Below are 25,812 nucleotides of genomic sequence, written 5' to 3' on the forward strand. Positions count from 1 at the left end.
TATTAAATTAGAAAACATACTGTATGTCAAAGATAGCTTAAAATAATACTATTAAATACAATAAGAGACCAGAAACTTGCATTCACTGGGATCTGAGAGTTTTGCATTTTGTTTTCAGATCTTACACAAAAATCATTATAATTGCAGAATAAATAAACACAAAATCTGGAAAGCACATAAGCAATTAATTTCTTTTTTACAATTTTATAGAAAAATATACATTAAATATACAGTGAAAACATTGATTTGAATTATTATTATTATAAAGAAATATATATTAAATATATTATAATTTCATATAAGAAACATCTAAAAATATTAAACATATTATATATTAAATGTATTATAATTTTACATAATATATTTAATATATATATTAATATTTTTAGATGATTATTATATATTAAATATATTATAAAATTTATATAAGAAACATTTAAAAAGCTTTACAATAATTTGTTCTAAAACTTTACAATGTTTTCCTTTTCTCTTAATAATCATACAGTCATTATAATTCCATATTAACTAACAGTTTTGTTTTTCTAAATTCGCTTTACCCCCCCCCCCCGTATTATCATAAGAAAATCATGAACTTATTTAGAACTCACCATTCTGATATGAGGGGGGAGGGATTGTTTTAGTTCTGGTCCCAATAAAAGTTTAAAATTCTAACTATTCCAGTCTTGCTGGATTATAACACAAAAGATTTAATCTTCTTTTTAGTGATAAACGCATGAAATTTTGAAAAATATTTACTTTATGACAGCTATAAGAGTGATAATACATGAAACATAGTAGTTTAATTCAACACAGAATGAGAAAATTTTTCACCAAAGCTATCTTCACATTCACAAATGGAGTTGAGTTTTAACATAGAAAAATGCAATGTCATTGTTTTAACTCAGCTTCTCCAGTTCACTTAACCAATAAGTTGCATAAAATATTTCCAAAATAATTCATGTTTTTTTGGATTCTTACAAATAGAGTTGAGTTTTAACATAGAATCATGCAATGTCATTGTTTTAACTCAGCTTGTCCAGTTCACTTCACTAATAAGTTGCATAAAATATTTCCAAAATAATTTATGTTGTTTTGGATTCTTATCAATCTTGGATTCCACTGTTGACACCTAAGTAGCTGCATGGATCAGGCATTAGTGAGTTTTAGATTGGCACACTTTTGGTCAGTTCTTTTCTAAGATATAAAAAACAAAGTTAAAATTTAAAAAAATCATATAACATATTAATACAAACTTCTTATGGGTGTTGTCGGTTCACTATAGCAAGAAGAATCATCTAAATAAGCAGAATCTGAAATTGGAGAAGTCAAAGCACAATATTCCATTAGAAGATCCCATAATGCATGTCGAACAGCATTTTCAAGTTTCAGTTCAATCTGCTCTTTGACATCTTTCCCAACACTCCATATCTGAAACCTAATTAGAGCCACAGGACCTGAAAGCAAATATGCAATTATATATATATATATATTGTAAGGTTTATCCTAAGTTTTTAACAGTTATCTTTAGTTAAAGCTACTTTCCTGTCCCTTCTAATTTCAGCTTACAATTTCCTATCAGAATGTATTTTTAGAATGACGGTTAATGCAAACGAGTAAGCACAGTATTTAAGTCGAAGTTCCACTGACTTTGTTAGAGAGAGCCAGAGATTCTGACTAGCACGCATTCGCCTTTTGGGTACACTCTAAGCTATTACTATGCTTGGCCATATTTCAGTCCCTTGATAGCTTCACCAGCTTAGTTGATATTTTAGGGGCCAACTACTTAGAAATATTGATAGCTTCGACTATACTTTTTAGTTAAGCCCTAGTTAACTTTTACTTCTTATTACTTTAAGTTCAAGCGTAAGTGAAGCCTTCGCTGTACGCTCTGAAGGAGTCATCTGTTAATTTCCTATTTTGAGAAATAAAGGGTAATTAACCCTTCTTGAGTTTGACATATCTGTTTCTGAACTAAAGCGATTATTCACTTAAGTGTTCACGAGGTTCCTACACACTTAGCTGTTAGATAAAAGGTTGGAACTCCACATTTGGGGCCCGAAGCATTTTTACAAACTATACCATTAGAGAACGAAAAGTTTTTTTGATCCCTCTGATCTTTCAAGTCCCTCAACCTTCAGCAAATCCGATGGAGGGATTCAGATTCATCATGGAAACAATGCAAGCAGGCATGAAGCCAACCTCAACATTCAACGGCAAAGGCTCGAGCAGCTGGAATTACATTTCATGTCATATCCACTGAACCAGCTGCAGACAATTACCATCACTAACTACGAACCTAAAGGGCCATGCTTTCAGTTGTTATAAAGGAATTGGCAAGTTTTTGTTGGGGGATCCAGGTTCAAAAAATTATATTAGGAAAATTATTTAGGAAAATCTTAAAAGAGCGCTAGTGAAAGCCTTCCCAGTTGTTAAAGACTGTGTGAAGCTTGAGGCAGAATTTTTTAGCAAGTATCAAATGAATTTCGAGGATTTAATGGACTTTATCTTAAGGAAGATCTAAATTTTTAATTTCCTTTATGGAAAAAGAATGCAGCAAGAAAGATGGGCCTAATCATTAATGAAGACAAAACAAAATTTATGATTGCCTAATAAAACTGTTGATTTATCCCCCTTGAAGATAAACAGTTATACCTTTGAAACCGTAAAACAATTTAAATATCTGGGCACATTGATCATAAGCTGCAAATGTATAAAAATTGAAATAAAGAGTAGAATATTTGTGGCTAAAAGATGTTATTAAGACCTTAAAAAACAACTTAAATCCAAACTAATTAACGTACAAGCTAAATTAAATTTATATAAAACTTTACTAAGGCCTGTTGCCAGTTAAGGAAGTGAATGTTGGATACTTAACAGAGAAGAGAAAGACCTAATAACAACTTTTGAAAGAAAAATCCTAAGGAAGATCTTTGGACAGGTACAACAAAATGAACAAAATGGGTAGTGGAGGATTCTCTATAATCATGAACTATATGGAAAATATTGCAAATATGTTTAAACTGATAGTGTCAGAATCATAAAGGCATCTCATATCAGATGGCTAGGCCATGTGTTTAGATATGATGATGCAGTTCCAACCAAAAAGATAACCTTTTTTTAGAATTGAGGGAGTGAGACGAAAAGGAAGACTACCCACTAAATGGATAGATGACGTCGAGCAAGATTTAATGTTAATTGGAGTTAATCAATGGAAGGTTATTGTGCCAAATAGGGTCAGGTGGAGGAAACTTGGAGAGACAGCCTTGGCCGTTAACCGGCTGTGGAGCTTATGAAGAAGGAGAAGATATGGAAAAAGGCCCAATAATGAACTTATTAAAGTAATATTGCCACGCCTACTCCCGTCAATCCAGGACTTTCTTGAAATCAGAAACCTGCAAACGTTAGAAAATCTATTCCAATTAGCGGTATACAGTACAAAGTCCATAATCCAGATATCCATTATCTGGAATGATCTATAATCCAGACCTCAAATCCACAACTTTTTTTTTTTTTTTTTTTTTGTATGCTTTACGCATGCGCGTTAAGAGGGTGTATTTCCAGATACGTTAAAACATGCTTAGCATAATTTGTGGCCAGCTACCATATTTCATGGTGAGGACGATGAAGATGATAGCCGCGAATATGAAGGTTTTCGAAACTCGCAAATTAAAGGTGAAATTTTCTAGTTATTGGATTTTGTAAAGAAATGTGGAGAAGCGGTAATAAATGAAGATGATCTGACAGAAGTTTTTCATTGCGACGATAATGCCCAAAATATCAATCAATTAATGGATGGTGAAATCTGTAGTATGGTTGTAGATCCAGAAAATAACACTTCCGATAGTTAAGAACGTGACAGAGAGGTTATTGAAAATGAAAAAATATCGATTGACAAGTTAAGACGGTATTCTCGACACAGCAATTACAGGACTTGAACAGTGGAACTTTGTAACTGAACAAGAAATTATGTCTGTTTATAGAGTTAAAGAAAAAGTATTAGCACATAAAACAAAGCAATTTAAACAACTTACATTGAGAGAAATGTTTAATAAAGTAAACAAATAAATATTAAGCTTTTTTTTTGTAAATTTTGATACCCTTTAGATCATTGCTCTTTATTTCATAAATTAAGGTTTTATATTTTTAATTGTGTAATTTCTGCATGCCATCTGACCAGATTTAAATTGATGATCCATAATCTGGAAAAACCCCTAATATGGAATCGCCGAAGTCCCGAGGAGTCCGGATTACGGACTTTGTACTGTAATTTCAAAGCAGGTGAACTGCGGAAAATGCGCATACAAGCAACTTTCGCCAGTATTCAAGGTTGTACCTGCAGAAGAATCATCAAGGTCAACAGAGTTCATATCGGCAAACGAGGAAAAATGAAAAATCAGATAACAGAAAGACTAGTCAGTCTAAGGCATTCAAAAATAAAAAGCAGCAGAACCAAGGGTCGGAAAAGAACAAGTTAAACTGAACATGGTGGCTGAAGAGAGTGCCTGATCACCATGTGAGAAGAAAAGTCTCTCGGAAATCAAGTTGACAAAATGGTAGTTTATACGGTAGTTGTACAAAACTTTGTTTTGCCAGAGATAATATTTTACTGAATGATGTTCCTACTACCACCCTTCTTGATACAGGACCCACTGCAGCTTCCTTTCGCAGGAAATTTTTAAAAAACATTTTTGTCTGTAGACAATGGGACAAAAGGTAACTGCCGCCCAAAGGAAGCAATGTGTCTGCATGGAAAAGTAGGGCTGCACGTTCAAATACAGAACAAAATTCTTTACCAATTTTTTGATGGTAAAGGACTTGTTAACTTCAGTTATCTTGGTGGGGGGGGCGCAATTTTGTTATACGCAGCTAGCGCAAACCTTAATCTCAAGAATTCTACTTTACAGGTACGCTGTTGAAGAAGAAGAGGGGGCTAAATAAAATTAAAACTCACAAAGCAACTCAGTTTCAGTTTTGAAAGTTCTAGCATATATTCCTGCATTTCTTTTTTTAATGTAAAGTACAAGTAGGTAAATATCAAAATACTAATGGAGTTTATATGTTGCTACAAAATTCTGTTACAGTCAGATTTTGTTTTTGATAAACTTAACAACATATAAAATAATCAGACCTATAAATATTGGAATTGACATCTATAGTGTTAGAGATATATTTTATTTATTATACTAATGACATAAAATAACATTTGCTGCAAAATACTATTAAGCAATATGAATAAAAATGCTTTTTAGACTAAATTATCTGTATTTCAGAAACCCATCAAGAAGTACAGATACAATTCATTTTGTTATACTAGTCAGCAAAGCAGTTTTATAATATGAAAGATAAAATTCCATAAATGCATTTTTGCCTTAATGGGGGAGATATAAATGCACTTTTCCCCCACTAGAAAATGTTTATTTTATTTTACAAGCTATAATAAACAAATATATCATTATTTTGAATATCGGTAAACATACAGAAAGATCTGTAGACATACAGAAAGAGAAATCAAAATCAGTATTTAAAAACAAGCTAAAAAGAACATAGTCTTTTTTAAAAATTATCTCTAATCTTTGCTGAAATAATCTTAAAACATCTTGGAATAATGGTGGGTGAAAACAAATTATTAATTGATTGAAATAATTTTACTATTGTTTATATTTCCATCAAAGAGGTTGCCTTCACAAAAAAGTTATTTTTATAGGTATACATGTTTCATGCAAAAAAAAAAAAAAGATTAGAGTTTTAAATAATTTTATAAGGAGAACAATGCAAGCAACTATTTAACATTTTGCATTACATAACTCACATAAGGAAGAAAGAAGAACCTCACCTGGGGACTTGTCTTTTTTGACAGTATACATCGAAGTAGATGTCAAGTCTTTAAATTCATTTTCTGATAAACCATCTTGATATGCAGATGGATTCGGGGACAAATTATTGAGGTTTTGAAATGGAGTCCCTGAACCAGTAACTAGTGAGAGAACTATACAGGATATCCCTATTAAAATAAATAATAGTTAAAAACATGTTAACTAAAATACAAAATGAATCTTGCATTTTTGAGATACAAAATATTTGTATTCATGTTTATTATAGCACTAATACAAGTTAAAAGTTTAACAAATTAAATATTGTTTAAAACACATAGATTCTTGCTTACAAAAATTTTACAAATGATATATTTGTAAGATGTCTATAAGGACTTTATTCCTAGAAGTTTAAGATAATTTTTTCACAATTAAAAATTTCAATACCTTCTGATTATCTGCACCCTCACTGGAAAGTAGCAAACTTGTTGGTAACTAAGTTTTCAGCAAACTAAAAAACATAAACAACATAAAAGAGAATAGCTTTAACCCTTTAACTGCTTAAGACGTGTTTAAACGTTTTCAGAAATTCCTTTAAAAATGCTTTAGACGTCTTTACATGAATTTAAAATCGCTCGAAAAATGTTTAAGATGTGTATACACGAAGCCCAAATTTTGCCAAAATTGCTTAAGACATGTTTAGACAATGCGCTCTGGTGTTCTTTACCTACCTTTCTGCAAGTGGTTGTCAGTTGACACAAAGTGCTTAATGGGGTGTGAAGTCTCTTTGAAAAGAGCACTTTACGAAAGATTCCTGAGAGTGAAGCATCATTGTCACACAGCAGGTATGTATTATCTGTGTAGCGACTAAAAGTTTGCGAATGAAGATAAATCGTTTTACAACTGTTTGCCTTGTAGTACTTTATACAAATGAAAGTCAAACAGAATCAGACGTTGTTATAGTACATTGCCGAATTTTAGCAGAAACAGGAAAAAATAAGAATTGTAATGGAAGGCGCCCTTTTTAATAAATCATATGTTATACAATCAAATATTTTATTTTTGTATTAAAAGTTGATTACAATTTCTGATTCGTCAGGAAAAAATATAAAATGTAGCAACCAGCTTTCTTGTTTGCATTCGTATTTCAAATGTGCGTTACTATAATGGTATATTCTTCTTTTTACATTCTGAAATGTTAAAACCGAGCTTTCAGCATGCCTGAATTTTGTACTCATATGTGTGGCTCTGTGTTCCGTAGAAATGGCGAACTGACATATAAAAATTTTATGAATGTTGAAAGGAAGATATTCTACTCGAAAACTTCAATTAAATGGAATAAATCAATATGCCGAAGGAATTTTTAGAAATATTTGTTTTAAAAATTTTAATATTAAGATTTTAAATCCACAATGTTTTAGAATCCAAGGAAAAAAATAGGTATTCCTTGAAACTTTTTTGGAAAGAAATCTATCGGTATAAAATCGCTTAAAATTAATGGAGTGTAAATTAAGTAAAAACAGGTGTTTAAACCGCACAAAAAAATACAGTCAGAAGAGCAATTACCTAAAGAATTAAATTAATTACATTAAAAAATTTAAAATAAATTAACATCTTTCCAAATGTCAATGCTAACAGCAATAGAATGAATGAAAGTTATTCTGTAAGTTCCGAACTTAATTCATCCATCAGTACGCAATGATTGTGTCTTTGCGATTATTTTTCATATAGATACTACAAAAGGCCACCAACGACATAGCAGTAATATCGCTGAATACTAAAAGTTTGAAGCGTGTTCAAATCCTGGCATGGATTGCCTGCATACCAGTTTTCCCGAATTTTTGCTGCCCATGTTTAATGTGAATATGAGCCAATTTCAGTTAGCTTTTCATGATAACGTGCCTTGACTACGAGTCCTCGCTCGGGTTGTGTTTGGTTTGGCTTATTAGATTATTAAACACGCGAAGGCGATCTGCCTAAGGGGAGGTATGCTTTCGGTGACAAGTTTTTTAAAGGAAACAATCTCATACTACATAGAGTTAAAACCATAAAAACGCCCATGCAATCAGCCTGTTCATGGGGGTTTGAATGCAGGTCAAACTACCAGTATGTTAAGAGATAGCCCTCGTATAGTTTGCCATAAGCTAAATAAAATAATTAAACATTCTTGAAATCGCTTCACATTACTGAAATGGCAATAACTTCATATTATACTATGCTACCATTTTCCCTCTAATATGAAATTTTGAGCTTTTCCTTTATCGTACAGCCCACCGGCGGCTGAGAGGAGTCTAATGGAATAACTGGTGGTTCTGTCCGGGGTTCGAGTCCCGGCAAACAGGCTGGCTGTGAGGATGTTTTCTTAGTTTTCCATACGTGTAACATGTATTCAAACCAATTTCCGTTAGGCAGTCCTCCAACGAAGGCATCCTTCACCTTAGGTAAATAACCCTTAAGTACCTTGCCATAATCAAATAAACCATTATCCATAACATGCTTCAAATATTTTTCTGTTGAAAAGTGCATGCGTCAAAGTTGGTCCCCGTGAACGAAATATGTTGTTTATTTTTTTCTTTGTTTTTTATAACAATGTTCTTGCTTTCAGAATCTGAATTATCAATAAAATATTTTTAGTAATATGCAATTCTATTTTGTTTTTTGTTTAATGAAAAATTAATTTAAGTGACAAATTTCTTATGTTTAGAAAAATTTTCAATTGTCAAAACGAGTTGCTGTCAAAAGCGCATCTTCTCGTTGCTGCATATATTTATTTAAAGAAAACTGCTTCATGCGTGTGCTTTTATAATTGAAAAGATCCAGAGAATTTTCAACAGGGAAATAATGTTATTAATTTTATTGAAGTTTGTGGATTCTTTGTGTTTTGAGGTCCATCAGATAATGAAGCCAAACCATCAGATATGTGATAACCCTAAAATAAAAGGGTACATATAATGAGGATTTTGCGGCCAGACATTCCCAGCGAAATAAATTTAAAAAAATTATCTATATAGAATTAATGCATATTCCGTTTAGTATTTGAATTTATCAGTGTTATTACACATCAGTTTATCAGTGTAGGTTATATCGAGATTTAGTTGTGTTCGATATAAGGATTTTCTTTTGTTTATATAAATCCGATTCGTTTAATAATAATATATTTATTAAATACTATTTATTAGATTTTCAAATCTGTCAAACCCAATCAATGGCCTCCTGGCTAAGATTTCTGATTACCACTAGTTCGATTCATATTCGAACCCAAACAAATGAACTGGTTGCATGGTTGGATTTTGCGATAACCCCTATGTATAACATGAACATGAGTACGTTTTACTTAAGAAAGTCGTCCATGGAGACATCCATTTCCTTTCAGCTGATAAATCTCATTTCCTATGCCATACTCAAATAATCTAAAAATGTTTCAAAAAGACTAACAGATGCATATAACAAAATAAAATTAAGTAAATGCATATAATAAAACTGAAGTAAATGTATATAACGAAAAAAAAATGAGTTAAAAACAAATTTTTAATCATTTTTGAATACAGTAGTTTTTAAATTGCTTTGTTTTTCAAATTTTATTTCATTTTTATGTATGTACTAACAATGTAGAGTCATTAGGTTAATTGGAAGCAGAAAAGATGAAAAATATGTAACCACCTTCGCCGGGAATCGAACCACAGACCTCTGGAATACCGGCCCAGAGTGCTACTGTTACACCACGAAGGCACGCTAGCGAAGTGGGAGAAATACCTTATAACATACAGTTTATATGTGCGAAAGTGTGCTTGTTCAGCATATCCATATATATTAATTAAATAAATCTGATTTCCAAATGCATGCACTAACGCGCTATTCTCGTAACTTGAAAAACACTACACGTAAAGTATTGTCTGAGAAAAATATTTATAAAGAAAATTAAATTTCATCTCCTTACTCAGTGCTGTGTAAAACAATTTAAATAAGCTTATTAATTTTTTCTTCTTTATTAAAATCAAATTAGTTTCTTTTTCATCTACATATGAAAAATACCAAAATCTTGCTGTCAGATTGGAAATTCTTAAAAATATAAAACTTGTTTTTTTCGAACAAAAGTTTCTGGGAAATTTCTCTAGGTCAGCAGGTAACAGGACCACTGAATGCTTTGTTTGAAAAACCCAATGAAGTGGATGATTTCACCCCCCAAAAGTTTACATTAACAAAGCAGATGCGGTCCATATGGCTTCTGAGAACCATTCGTATTTGAATAGCTATAAACTTGAGTTGGAAGACTTATTGTTCCCGAAGTAATCAGTCAGACAGCAATAAAATTTGTTATAGATCTCTCTCTCTCTCTCTGTGTGTGTTCTTGAAATCCTGGAATGGGTGAAAGTTTATTTTGTTTTACATATATAAGGAAACTGCATGTAAAGCAAAATAATTCTAGGCACCCATTGTATGTTAATCATTGTACGTTCCCTCAGCTCTTCGGTTGGATATTAAGAAAAGAAATTCTTATACTGCTTTTGTATTACTAGTATAGTGAAAGATTTGAAAAAATTAGCTTCATATGAAAAGCTTTTCTCTGATGAACGAATACATCTGAAAACATGTTTCTGTCTTCCGTATATTCACAAAACAACTTGAAACAGTACTGTACTCTTTTGTGTTGTATTACATTTTTATATACTTCGTGGTAAATTTTTTTATTCTTAAATTCCTCTCTCTCTCTTTTCTTATAATACACAAGCACTTTTTCAAATATAGCTGACCTATGAACCTAAATTTTTATGCTATTAAATTTTATATAAAAATTAGCCTTAACATTAGACACAGCTTTGTGTCTATTATATTTAAGAATACATGCCTGCAATTAATACTAAGAATACTGTTGATAAAATTCGTGATATAATTAATAATGAAAATACTGTTTAAGCTAAAAACCAATTTGATTCTTTTTTTCATTATAGGGTAACATGAGCCAAACAGTTTTCGTTAGAAATATACAATTATGCTAACTTAACACATCTGATAGAAAATATAGTATTGTCATCATCAGCTATGATAAAAGGTTTCTACGCTTAACGTTTTGGATTATGATAAAGCACACACGACCTATTTGTCTAAGGAAAAGGAAAATTTACCGGTGCTCAGCTATCTTACCGCTTGGAGACTAGTTGGCTTTCTGAACTTACACAATATCTATCTGAATTTGGATATTTGCATAAAAAACGAGCAAAATAAAATGGCATATTGTAAATAGTACATTTTACTGAAAAAAAAAACTTTCTTTGAAGAAGGAAAATTAATTGTAAGGAATAAGATGGATGCATTTAATTAAACGGTGGCCAATAACAGCACTGATCATTAGTTTTTGTATAGGAAATAATTTTATTCGTGTTATCGTATAACGGAAAATATGCACAGATTATATTTTACAGTTTTTAAGAAGTCACGGGTTATCTGTTTTAAGAGAACACCTTCGTGGGTAATTTTCTAAATAAATTGGCTTGAATTCATGTTACACATGGGAAAAATCATAAAGACACCAAGCACCTAAACTGTTCGGTTGCCAACAACAAACTACCAACATCCAGCAATCTTATTCACTCAACTATAGTGAATTTAAATTACTGTTTGTATATTATTAGTAATATTAAAATAACGAAAATATTTATTCTAATAAAAATGTTTGTTTAAATATCCTCCCTAGTAAGGTATTTTCCTTTGGTTGGAAATTTGGTGCCAATAATTAATGCTATGTTCAAACAAGACATTTATTTAGAGCATAATGCTTCAAAAATGTATGCTGGGATCCCTAGAAAAAATATATCACTGGAAAATATATCTCCAAAAAAATACTTAATTATTCATATTCTTATGATTAATTATTAAATAACTAATAACTGTTATAATTATTAAATGCAATGCTTATTTATACTTTAAAAAAGGGAGAGCAACACTCTTTGTTTACAAAAATACCATACTGAATAAATTACATTATAAGATAATGAGTAATAACATTGCTTTGTTTAATTAAGATACAATATCATGCTGAACAAATATTAATTTGGAAGTCAAACAACAAAAATCAGCATTATATTTTCAAATTTTCACAATCTAATTTTCATTACATCTTATCTCGTTCATTTGCGTTTTTGCAGCTGAGGATGATGGTTCGGTAAAACCATCGAAACTAGTCCTGTAGAAATTTGAAAATATAACACTGATTATTGTTGTTTGACTTCCAAATTAATTGCTTTGTTTGTTATTAATATGTCTCATCTTTCCTATTTCTTGGACAGGAAAGCATGAATTTTTAAATTGAGTCAATAAATTTATGATACACTGAAAACAGTTTCAGGTTATAATTCCCTTTCTGAATCTCTTGAATGTATATAAAAAAGTAAAATGCAAATTTAATATTAATATTATCACCCTTAAATAACACCCAAATGTTCCGTTTATTACTCTTAAAACTAAGTAATAATTGGGGCAAAAGGAAATTAATTAAAGTAATTATTATTTGTATGCAGTTGAAGAATATAGGAAAATGTTGAAAGTTTTAAAGATTTTTAATTAACGACAAAAATACAGACAGAAAATCGGAGTTTTAAAGATTTTTAATTAACGACAAAAATACAGACAGAAAATCGGAAATAATACGAAATGTTTCAGCAATATCTCAGAAGGAATGAAAGAGATATTTGTCAAAATAGAATTTAGTGGTAGCAGTTTAATCAGTCTGCATTGAAATTCAGATGATAACAGTGACATACAGATTTAGGTTACTTAGGTTAAAAATATGTAATAATTAAAAATTTAACCGGGTAAATTTTAAAACCAATTTATTTGAAAATAAGATTGTTTTAGGGAAGTAAACTTTTAAGTTTTGCAGCTGTACCCTGCGGCATTGAGACGGTCATCACAGATATTCTAGTCTTTTGCAATTCTCTTAACAGCTGACATCTACGGGACAATATTTAGTAATCAATCTCACTTAGCGGAATCATTGAAGTAAAATTCTGGGAGTGATGGAAAATAACAAAAGAACCGCCTGACAATTTTCAGAGGTTTAGGGTTATTTTCGCGACATTTTACGGGAAGTTTGGTCCAAAACTAGCGACAGTTTTAAAGGGATTTGCAGAAAATCGCTCAACAGGCTAAGGGTTAATAAAATTAAGAAAGCAAGAAACATTGATAGTAAAATATTTTAACATTTTAGAGAAATCTTTCTTTTTTTTGTGTGTGTGTGCCATTGTTCTTCCCATGTACACAGTGATCTGCTTTTACTTCAAAAATTTTAAGAGACCTACATATAAAGCTGGTATCATACAGCCTCAGCATTACAGAATAGATAAAGCAGACAAACGCTAAGCACATAGCTGGATTCCTTTTCTGCTTTGTTGCTCTCTACATAGCCATCTGTTTTCACTAAACAAACAAACAAAAAAAAAAAAAAAAAAAAAAAAAAAAATCATAAAATTATGCAAATAGCATCATACAACTTTGTCATTACGCACCATCTAAAGCAAGCTTATGCTCTGCACATACTTAAGTTGCCACATAAGTATTTTTTAATTATACCATGGACTGCCATATAACTATTTTGGCAACATATTGCTTTGCTTCGTGACTTTTTGGTAGGGGGTGCACATAATCAGAATATTTTGGTACCACCCAGAAATAACTATTGGCTAAAAGTATTGGAATATTATGTATTTATCAGAATAAAAGTGCTATCATCAGATACAACTCTGTTCAAATAGGAGCAGTGATATTTAGTCATTCAGATAGTTAATTAATTTTTATTGGAACAGAATAAAATGTCAAACTACAGCTTGAATTTAAAACACAGAATTGCTTTCCGCATTTCACGGTTTAAATCAGAGCACACACAAAGCTTTGCATACACACTAATTCTACATAACGAAAAAATGCATCAGGTATTAGATATCATACATATTATGCAATACAATAAGTAACACATTACAATATCTAAGTTCAAGCCTTTTATAAGACTGACGATTAAATTCGCAAATTTGTATGCATAATTTTATAGTTATGAAATCAAGCTTATTAAGTGTCTAAACTTCAATCTATTACTCAATCTCTTGCTGTCTAATTGCTGGGCTATTTATAGATGTTATGATACGAAAAGCCTCTATTCATGTGACCAAAAGAATAAAGTTTCAGATTTCATACAGTTTTTTGAATAAATCTTTCACTTTTCTGTACTGTAGAATTTAACAGGTTATGTACGGAATGCATATTAAAATATATGTGTTGATTTGTTTTATCAGCTAATTAACTTATGTAATTAGCATCTTGTTTTCCAAATTATAGAGGGTCATCATGCTAATTACATAAGTTAATTAGCTGATAAAACAAATCAACACATATATTTTAATATGCATTCCGTACATAACCTGTTAAATTCTACAGTCCAGAAAACTGAAAGATTTATTACCTATATGTTCTATGTTAAAAAGTTTCTTCTATAAGGAACTGGTTTTGCCAACACCACATGAACACATTTACTAAATTAATTTATCACAGATTATTGCTAAATTTATATACACATTTTGAGAGTAGTCATATTTTTAGAGTAGTTATAAATTTTAGTTATACATTCTGATGTTCTTGACAGTTTCTAAATTGATCAATAATTATTCTATTGTTTTAAGTAACTCTAATTTTTTTCAAGATATTTCTTTTGATGCTCTGAATGGTTTATAAGCAGTTCGTTAACTATCCATTTGCTTTTAATAAAGAATTTCTTTAAAATAATGTAGGTAATAATTTTCATATAACCCATAGTAAGTATACTTTATGGCTTTGGCTTCACAAATAAAAACTTCTCCTTTTTAGAATCAAAACATGCAGCCATTATTTTGTTGATGCTTTTCCTTTTCTTGGTTTTGTGTGTATGTTGAATTAATGAAGCTCCTTATAAATTAACAGCTATTTCAATGACTCATACATACACATCATACATATTTACATTTTCTCAACTATAATGATCTCCGAAACACTGACTTTTGCTGGTATTACACTTTTTAAATACAAATTTGCAGTTCACGTGTCTCTCTCTTTACTCATCACTGAGATAAATGAAAACCCACCAGAGAAACAGCTTTCCAAAGTCAATAATTCGAACAAAGTCATTAATGTTGTATGACATTCCTTTAAATTTAACTGTCTTTTAACACATACAAAAGAAAAACCAACAAATTTTTCTTAGTCAATAGCAGCATTTTCTCATGAAAATGAGTGCTTCTGATAACTCTTGCAGGCAGGTTAAAAATGTTATCTAAATAGCATTTGTGACATATGGTGCAATGTTCTTAATATACAAACTGAAAGAATACACTGATATTAATCAACTGTCAGAAACTCATCAATATCAAGAAATATTTTTATATATACAATCTATGTACTTCTTACATCATTGGAGAACTTACAGAAATACTTTGCAAGAAGTTAGAGCACAGAAAAATTTGTACCTTTTCCTCCAGAATAGCCAGATGCTTGATGAGAGTGGTATAAAAAAATATCATTATCATCAACTTGAGTCCACTCAACAGGGTTATAAGAATAAGCCTAAAAAAAAAAAAAAGAAATTACTAATATCACATACATTTCATTACTCATGAGACAAAATAATAAAATCATTACAACAATGAAATTAAGCAAGTAATGTAATAAACCTAAATATGAGTTCTTACTTTAAAGTGACTCTCTTTTCTGCTATCGGTGTATTTTGGATTGTACACAAAATGCAACATATTCTGACGTAAATAAATATGGACAGAGTGGGCATATCCCAGCAGTTTAACTGGTAAAGTAAAATGTATTTCTTGAGTTGGAGGACTGTTTGGATTTTGAATGAACTAGAAAATAAAATCATATTAATATCTTGAGGTAAAAGCATAATTTTAAAACACACTAAAAATCAAAAATAAAATGATATACAAGTAAATTACAAACATTGAAAATTTAAAAACATAAAAAAATTTAATTTATTAGAAATTTGCTAACACATACTTGCTATTTCTGAACTACAGCACCTGAGCTCTGAATCAGTTTCAAAACAAACATTGAACAAAGAATAAAATTTAAATATCAGCTTTGATGGAAAAAGAAAAAGGAATGTGACTTTCACATTGCAAATTCCAGGTCCACTTTGTTTTCAGCATTTAAAATTTTTCAGTATTGTTAGAAACATTTTCATGAGAGCTACGTAATATATCCTGGGGATTCTGCTACATGTAGTTCCTAAAATATACTTAAATTTCTTTTATAAGTTATACTCCTTTTTTTTTCTTCTATTTATATGGTTTCTTCTTTCTAACATTTCCAGTTTTTATGCACTTTTAATACACTGTAATGACAGTAAATTTTAATAAGGTCTACACATATGTGGGCTGACTTTCCATGTGGTGTCAGCAGGATTATGTGGAAGATGTTTAAGTATGCTCTCCTCTGCTAAGCCGGTTCACCCTGGGAACTCAGAAGCAAATCCATGCCTTTAGTGTAATGTCACGAGCACGGCACATTCACATTCTATTGAGCTGAGGTGAATGCACTGAACAATAGAGAGTTTTTCATTTCTGGAGAAAGCTGTTCTTACTGAAACCAGTTCCACTTAGGATGTATGAAAGTGAAGTCAAATAGAGTGATAATGATATTTTCTGATGATGTATTGTAAATATTTTCCAGATATAAATGTTCTATAACTTTGCTATCCTGTGTTGATAACTGTCTATGTTATTATAGACTTAGATAAGTAGGGGCAATGATATGGATTTATGGGTCTTTCTAACCATCTGACAAATGCGCAAAGATTTTTAGGTATGATAGTGCCAGTGCTTTGACAATGCTGCTTGATGTAAATTTTATATCTTAATTAAGAAAGGGTAGAGAGGTAATTTACTTCTAAATTTCTTTTAAAGAAACTGAGTTAAAACTGAGGTTAAAACAGTACACAAAGAGAAATTACAAAAGTACAAAAGAGAAATTAATGAGTCAACTAATGCTGGATGCACCTGATTTTGAAAAAGAATTTGTAGTGCAACATGACACATTGGATGTATCTTTAGAGTTTGTCCTATCACAACAAACAAATGGAAAAGAGCACTAAATGCTTTATCTTAGTCTTGTGGAGGGAAAATACAGCATGATTGAATGAGAGTTTGTGGCCATAATATAGACTCTAAATAATTGAGGTTTCACCTTGCTGGCTGGCCTTTTGTAATTCATATAGATAGATCATCAACCTCTTGAGTGGCCAATCTCTCATTCAGATGTTTGGTAGTTTCTACATATCCAAATGCTTAACAAGATTGAATCTAGACCAGGAATCAAAAATAAAAATATAGATGCACTTAATGATGAATAGATAAAATGATGAATAGAATCATTACTAAGAAGTCTATATATTTAATTGTTTTAACAAAATTTTAATAACTGTGTGGAAGATTTAATGTGATAAATAATTAGTATGGTGTTAAATTTTTAAAGGTAGTTGTAATATTGTGATTCAGTACCTATTGTAAAATGTTTTTGACTTAAACTTCAAAAGTACTTTATACCACAAGCTGAATCTAGATATGTGTAGTAAACATTATTTGAATGAGTTAAAGCAAATTTTGCAAATCTTAATTTCTACGTCACTGTCAGTTAAAATTGTTACAGCTAGATTTAGAAATGCTTGTGTTTAAATTCTTACCTCATGGTTGCTAAGCAGGAAAACTCTAAGGCACTGCATTCTTGTATAGGCATGAATGTAACAAGTTCGTTGCTTGTTCCAATCTGTCTGTTTGATTTAGCTGAACTGTTCCAAAGGACCCTCTTCACTAAAAACTTATTTTGCTGGAGAGGTGTTGTAAAGATGTCAAATTTTAATGCATTCTATATGACATGTAGGTCATTAAGCTTAGGCTTTCCCTATGATTCTAGCAGGATCATGCAGCAGACATTCAGTAATGCTCTGATGTCACAAGTTCAGCATGTGCATATCCGCACTATGCTGCGAGCGTAAAAGAGGTAAGCACATTGGACAATACAGAGGTTTCCCTTCTGGAGAAAGTTGTTCTCAGCAAAATCAGTTATGCCTTGGAAGTGGTGTTTCAAAGCGAGAATCAGAGTGATAATGAAGTTTTTCCATAATTTATTGTAAATAGTTTTTAAAATGTGTTTTAGACCAGGTATGTTTCCTGCTTTTAATTTTGTACTCTTGATTAAATAACAATATGCAAACATTCACACATGTGTACATATTGTATTATGCACACATTATATTCATGTGATTTTTCTTTTAGAGCAAATAAAAGGTAATATGCCTGAAAATAATATCTATATACTATTCTGTTTTTAGTTTTTATTTATTTTTTATTTTGATTATATTTGCATCTTACATTTATATTTAGCCTGTTTTACTTTATTTCAGCAATCTATACATTATTATAATGTAATGCAAAAAATGCTTTTGAAAATCTCTACAATTTTAACAAAATACTTATTTCTTTTGATTAGCTCATCAACATAAATTAAACCTTACCTGAACATCTTCAGGAGTAAGCATACACTGTGGATTTCGAGACAGCATCATGATTATGAGGTCCAATACACCTTCATTTAAACGATTTTGAAGGACTTGCACAAGGTCATTTGTTATAGTGGTACCTAAAAAGGAATAATACTTATGTTATAACAATGTACGTATAAATTTGTTTAATTGCTTTAAAAAAAATTGCATAACAAATAATCACAAAGAATTGCTATTCTATTAATATCAAAATTTTCTAAAAAATAATATATTGTATTTTGTTTCGAATGCAGATAATATGACAGACAGTATAAGTTTTAAAATCATAAAAGAATTAAAGAGTGCTGAGTTATATAATAATCTTGCATGCTTTAATTAACTTCTTTATTCACCAAAAAGAAAAGAAAAGATTGCTGGTTGAAAATAAAAACGAACTAAATTTCTATTTAAACTACCTAGAAACCTCTTATGGCAGAACGAATGAAACGCAATATAATTTTTACATAAAGAACAATTTAAACAGGGGAAAAAAAAAAAAGAAAAAAAAAAAGGAAATCAGAAGCTGGAAGAGATCACAAACTGAAAAAATTGCAGCACTAAGAAAGAAAGAAAAATACATAAGGAGATAGCTATAGTTAAATTAGAAAATTGAGATTGATAAGAAGTCAATAATTTTTCTTTTATTACAAGGTGTAAGTAGAGGGTGGTCATAAAGAAACATTCGCAACATCTGCATTTCTAGCATCTGTTCCGGTTAACTGATTGATATGAGATTGAAAATATAGTTATTTGAAGGTATGAGATCGAGATTCTGTGAATGGCAACACAGGGACGCTCACGGTTATGGTTATAATTACAGAAACTCGAAAATGTCGGATGGCAATGCCAACTTTTTCCGGTCGCAAAAAAAATTCAGCGCATGCAAAAACCCTAAATATCAGTGGAACGGTGCCGATACGTCCAAAAACGGACGTGTTATGCATACACACACACAAAAAAAAAAAAGAGTTCTGAAAACCGGCCAATGATACACAATCTGGGCGCATGCAGAAAATTTGCATATGACAGAGACAAGACACTGACCACTGGTGACAACACATATCAGACAAAGGAATACCTTTATTTAGAGCATACATTTTCCTCATGGGTGCCATCACAGGCAAGTATGCATTGCATGCAGGAGACGGTGGACAATACTACTGAACGCAACATTGCATGAGGGATGTTTGCAATCTCACACTATATAGAATCTTTTAAATCTGACAAAGTTTGCAGATTGCACAGGTAAACTCTGTATTTGAGATATCCCCAAAACCAGAATCCATAGGCGTCAGATTGGGGATTGCGGATGGAATCCTCGATCTATGGAAAAGGATAATGGCGTGAGATATCCATGGAAAAAGATAATGGCGTGAGATAATGCATTCACCAAAATGCTGTTCCAAGACCTTTTTAACAGACCTCACTATATGTGGAGGTGCACTATCTTGCATCCAAACAATGTTATTGAGTGCTTCCACCTACACAGTTCTGGTAGTACATAATTTTGCAGCAATGTTGTATACTAAGAGCCTATTGAGCCTGTTATAGAGCATGTTACACGGCTCGTCAGTATTGCTTTCTCAAAGAAGAATGGGCTGAGAGCAAGTGTGGCTGTAATGCTGTACCACACAGTCACTTTGGCATCAAATAATGGTACTGGTGCCACAGTGTGAAGATTCTTCTCTGCCCTGTGCACACAATTTTTAATGTTGTCATTTAAGTTGAAATGCACCTCGTTCGCCCATAGTATGCTAAGTGGGACAGTTGTTATCAGCATCATACCATATTAGAAATTCATTTGCGAAGCCCAGACATAGTTGTGGGTGCCTCGGCTACAAAATCTGAACACGCTTGTACTGGTAGGGAAACATATGGAGAACCGAGTGCAGTGGCTTAAGGAGTGTTGTCTTCAGAATACACAACACATGTGACATGCCTCTTGCAGTTTTCCCTATGTGATGCACTTCTGTAATGCTCTCAGAAACTGTTGGCCGTCTGGAGTGTGGTTTATCACAGGTGCAGCCTGTATCTTCAAATCTGTGCATTAAATCACGCAGAGCTTGCAGAGTACATGGGCCTTGTTGTTAGAGATGATTTCCGCGATACACAAGCAAAGCTTTTGCAGCACTCACCCCAGTTTGATAATACAGTTTTATCAATTCACCACGAACTTTCCCGAGAAGAGTAATTTCATCATCGTGTTTGAGTTTCCGAACGACAACTTCGCCTACCCGCCTGGCATTTTATCGGCTTCCTGCGCTGAATATATCTGGCGATAAGCATTCTGTGATATGTATCTTGCCTCTGTCATATGCAAATTTTCTGCGTATGCCCAGATCTTGTTTCGTTGCCTGGTTTTCAGAACTCTCTTTTGTGTATGCATAACACGTCCATTTTTAGACATATCAGTACTGTTCCAACGCTATTTAGGGTTTTCGCAGGAGCTGAACATTTTGCAACCTGAAAAAGTTGGCTGCTATTTAGCAATTTAAAGTTTCTGTAACTATAACCATAACCATGAGCACCCCTGTGTTGCCATTCACATAATCTCAAGCACATTCCTCTGAATAACAATATTTGCAATCTCATCTCGATCGGTTAATCAGAACAGATGCTGGAAGTCCACTGCATATACAGTCAAAAGTCTCTGATCCGGACTCAACGGGACTTCGGCGGTTCCGGATTATCGATTTTTCCGGATTATAGATCATCAGTTTAAATCTCGTAAGATGGCATGCAGAAATTATAAAATTAAAAATATGAAACTGTAATTTATTAAATAAAGAACAATTATGATCTAAAGGGTATCAAAATTTACAAAAAAACAAAGCTTAATATTTATTTGTTTATTTTATTAAACATTTCTTTCAACGCGCGCATGCATAAAGCATACATTACACATAGTCAAAATTAGAAAATTGCAACCAGAAAACTATTTGATGTGTATTCGTGATATTTATAATGAATTTGATTTAAATTATATCAAAGACAGAGTATATCGAGATGAAATACTACATTTAGTAATGAATTATAAGGCGAAGAAAATAAAAACATCTGCCCTGAAGATAAGGATAGTGCTGACAGATCAACTTCCAGTTCATTGTGTGCCGTGACATTCCCTTCCCCACAGAGCAGCGTGAAATTGATAAATGGATTTCGGAATGGCTAGAGAAACGAAGGATATGCCTTTATCCACTTTTTGCAGCAATTCCATATTTTGTTTAATGGACATCGAAACATGCTTTCGCTTTGTAGATCCTTTGGCAGCTCCAGCATCGGAAATTCTATTTGACATAATCGAAAGTTCAAGCTTACTTTTATAAAATTGCTCTAACAGTTTGCAAAAAATAATAAGCCAGATCCAATTCGAAGATTAAGAAACTATGCAATCCGCAACATAAACTGAAATAGATAATTAGATAATTTTAGCTTAGCTTATACCGTCTGTTATACATATTATGCGCATGCGTAAAGGTATTATGCGCATGCGTGAATGCATTATGCATTGACGCATGCGCAGAAAGTTTGTAGCTTTGAGGTCCGGATTATGAGGGTCCGGATTAACAACTTTTGACTGTATTTCTCCTGACTAACTGTTACCCTCATCATTGATCAAGGAAACTGTACTTTTAATGATAAAAATAGAGCTTTTGAAGTTATAGGTTATTTTTTTCCTTCTGGCATGCCTTCGTGGTGTAATGGTTAGCACACTTGGCTCGTATTCGAGACCAAAATGTAATCCAAACAAGGGAGGACATAAATTAAAGTGACTATAAATGGATTCTTTCAGCTTAGAAGCATCAAAAATTGGGAAAAAAATCAAAAGAATGAAAGAAAAAGAGATAACATTCTAATTATTATCACAATGCAATTTTTAGAATCATACTATCCCTTTACTTTTTATCTTATCACCAACATATAGTTAATAAAAATGAATTATTTCCAATATACTTTTTTTTAACCAGTCACTAACTGGCAGATCATGAGCCACATAACATTTATTAACAGCTAAAATACCACTTAGCTTTTTTTTTTACATCAATAACTTACAAGCTGCTATTTTGCAGTCATCTTCTTTGTTAAGAGAACCTACACTTAAGTCGATACTTCTCAATCATAGACAGTTCCTGAATCCCTAGACCCTCAAATTACGAGAGCAAAGCACTCTTGTTTAAGGAACACTCACTTGATAACAGACAAAAATGTTGGTCTCTTGCGTGTTTGCTAATGGGAAGTGTGATTAATTTTGAACTAGGAAAATATATAAGTGTATTATTTATAAATTATACATATTCATGATGCAAAATACATTAGTTGCATAAAATATGTTTTCACACTTAAACAGTACATGCTGCACTTTCATGATAAGAATAACAGCTACATTTGTATCACATGAAAACATTTTACAGTTACAAGAACCAAGCACAGAACTTTGAGAAAATATTCATTAAAGAAGTAATCTGTGAAATAAAGAAATTTTTTTATGCACATAATTTTGAGGAAAAAATAGCTTCTTAGTTACATACATTATTATGCAATACATCTAAATAGAAAGATTCTAACATATATTCTTAACAATTCAATAATATTCACAGAACTACTATAATTTGGAATTTTTAAAATGCCTCAAAAATATAATTCTTGATAATTATTAATTACATTTGTACTCATTTAACCAAATGACTGACTAATGAAACTACTGAATTACTATAAGAATACAGTACAGAATCTTACCAACTTCACCAATACCATGCACATAAAGAGCAACACACTTCTGAGGTTTTTTAGATGAAGCAGCTGATAATGCATCCTGACGATAGCTATCAGATGCACCAGAATTTACTCGAGGACGAAATTCCTACAATAATTTGTGCAATATTTAAATCACACTATTTTACATATATCTATGTCATAAAAATTACCATTAAAGTCTGAATTACCATTAATTTTCAAGATAGATTAGATAATAATACCTATAACATTTTTATTCATTATGGAAACAAAATTTGAAATATAACAGTTTTATCAAAGAATGCATTTCAGCAAATAAATAAATAAGCATGTATTTTAAAACTAACACATACGATCTGATGATTTTAGGAATTAAACATATTTAAAGTTGCAATACATTAGTTCTTAAGTGTTCTACATAATGAAAGGAGGTAATGTATTATTATGCAAAAGCTACAAGCTAGTTCTTCAACATAGTCATAACATGAAGTACCAACAGCTCAGAACTGAAAAGTAAGTAGAATGGATGGTGATGCATACAAAAATTAACAGCATGTTCACATTATCAGGATAACATTCTGGTGGCTTTGAAGTATGGAAAGGAACAGCCAGTGATAAGATGTGGATAACAAGTATGCTAGATTTAAAAACTGTAGCTATGTTTCAATTGCAGGTAAAGAATTTTATGAATAAAAAATGTCAATTTGATAGCAATTAAATGATTGATGGGAACGAATGTTATCCGATATATAAAAGACATCCTGATAGATAATATGTTGTCAATAGTATGCTGATGTTATCAAGATGACATTCTAGTGGCTGTGAATCAGGATAAAAAGTATAATGATTTTAAAGATTATAGTAATGGCTAAATTACACATAAAATTCCTTGTTTTTAGAAAATGTCAATTTCATAATACCTGAACAATGATGTGGATTGAAATACAATGCAGAGACCTAAAAGTTTGTGAAGGTTAACTTCGGGTTTAAATATAAATGATGTGTTCCAAATTTTTTAATGGTGAAGACCCCATTATTCATGGCCAAGTAGAACACTATTACTTCAGTTCGGGGTTCAGATTCCGGTAAACAGGCTGGCTGCATGAGCATTTTTATGGTTTTCCCCAGGCGTAATGTGCATATGAGAAAGTTTTCCCTAGAAAGTCCTCCACAAAGACATTCCTTCCCTTAGGCAGATAGCCCTTGAGTGATTCACAATAATCAAATAAACTAAACCAACTAAATAATGGTGATTGCTAAGAAATTTAAAGATGAGAATATTGAGTACATATTTAATACTTCTGATAAAGATCATCTGAGATGATAAGGATAATAATGATATAAAGATGATTTACCATAAAAGATAAAGATCATCTATAATGATTTTAGGGACTAAAATGTTTATGGAACAATAAAATATTCGGTCTTAAATACTCAATGCAAATGAAGAATGATATCTTGAATGCTTGCTGGAGATCTTACTACAGCTAAAAAGCAAAAGGTATCTTGCTGGACATAAATCAGACAATTTTATGAGCTTTATGCAAGTTGACTTGTGCTTATTATATTAACGCCAATAACAGAGAACATAATAATTTTAGTAGATTTGTTATTATTTTAATTAAGCAGCTATTTTTAATTTCGGCCTTTAATATAATTTTTTTCTTTCCATTTCCTTGTTAGAATGTAAATTAATTAGAGATTATTTAGGCTGAGGTTTTCTGACAGCAAGATAGAGCGTGTTTCTGCCTACTGAGGCCACATTACTAGGTTTCAACAACTGTGATAAGATTGTAATTCTTTGGTTTTGCATTATTGCTGCCGACAATTTAATTGTTATGCCGGTGCGAAATTCTGAGCCAACTTAAAATTTAAAATCAATTGTGCAGTTTTTGACTACTAGGCTTAGTTTTAAGTTTGAATTCAACTGTTACTTTAACCTTATGTACTTATTTCTGTTACTTGTATGTTGTATAGTCTATTTCATGCAACACATGCAGAATAAGCTAACACTTTGCCCTTGTATGGCCATCTAATGTCTTGATTTTGGGCTGTTGCTTTAGATAGTTGCGGGATCTGGACGATACCCGATTAGTCTATGCAAGCCGCCTGGGTATCCAGACGTGCTCTTCCCTGTTACACGTAACTTAAAAGTTCAATACTACCACAAGTAATGGATGATTTGTAAGCATGAGATGTGCAATTTATGTTCAAGTTTTGTTTTAATGAAAGGGTTTATACAGTTTTAGTTGTTTGTATTAACAACTATTTTATTTTGTAAGCGTTTCCTGAATTCTCTTATTCCCCTCGCCTTTCCTCGTCAGGATATATGCTGCATTCTAGTTGAATATCTCCATTGGATGAATGATGGGCATATAATTTGGAGTAAAGAATAAGATGGAGATATCATCTACTATTAAAACTTATGAGTAGCATGAGTGAATAGTTGTTTTTAATTTCTGCATCAAGCAGTAAACCAACCGATTTAAAATATTGCCGAGCCTTGGATATAAAATGATTTCCAATGCAATCATTCACTAATCTTTTGTGTCATCCATGCTCTTTTATTTTGAATCATAGATGATGGGAAAAATCTTTAGTACTTTAAATGTGCAATGTTGTGTATTTTTTCTGATTAGAAAAAGTTTCCATATATGCATTTCTGCAGCATCTGCACGTGTCAAATTGTTAGCCTTGCTT

General features: G+C 31.6%; 1 protein-coding gene across 1 annotated transcript in view; it reads right to left on the reverse strand.

The window, feature by feature from the left end:
- Positions 1 to 25,812, reverse strand: part of LOC118190330 (KICSTOR complex protein SZT2-like) — a 279,720-nt gene that overhangs the window by 117,501 nt on the left and 136,407 nt on the right. The window contains exons 40-45 of the mRNA XM_085818640.1: positions 23,116 to 23,239; positions 18,352 to 18,476; positions 15,518 to 15,682; positions 15,296 to 15,392; positions 5,834 to 6,001; positions 1,254 to 1,454 (exon numbers count right to left, since the gene is read on the reverse strand). Of these exons, the coding sequence (XP_085674766.1) occupies positions 1,254 to 1,454; positions 5,834 to 6,001; positions 15,296 to 15,392; positions 15,518 to 15,682; positions 18,352 to 18,476; positions 23,116 to 23,239 (880 nt within the window). The remainder of the gene's footprint in view (positions 1 to 1,253; positions 1,455 to 5,833; positions 6,002 to 15,295; positions 15,393 to 15,517; positions 15,683 to 18,351; positions 18,477 to 23,115; positions 23,240 to 25,812) is intronic.

The sequence above is a fragment of the Stegodyphus dumicola genome, chromosome 6, assembly GCF_044657685.1.
Source record: "Stegodyphus dumicola isolate Sdum_Otavi_A_Nest chromosome 6, ASM4465768v1".
Taxonomy (NCBI): domain Eukaryota; kingdom Metazoa; phylum Arthropoda; class Arachnida; order Araneae; family Eresidae; genus Stegodyphus; species Stegodyphus dumicola.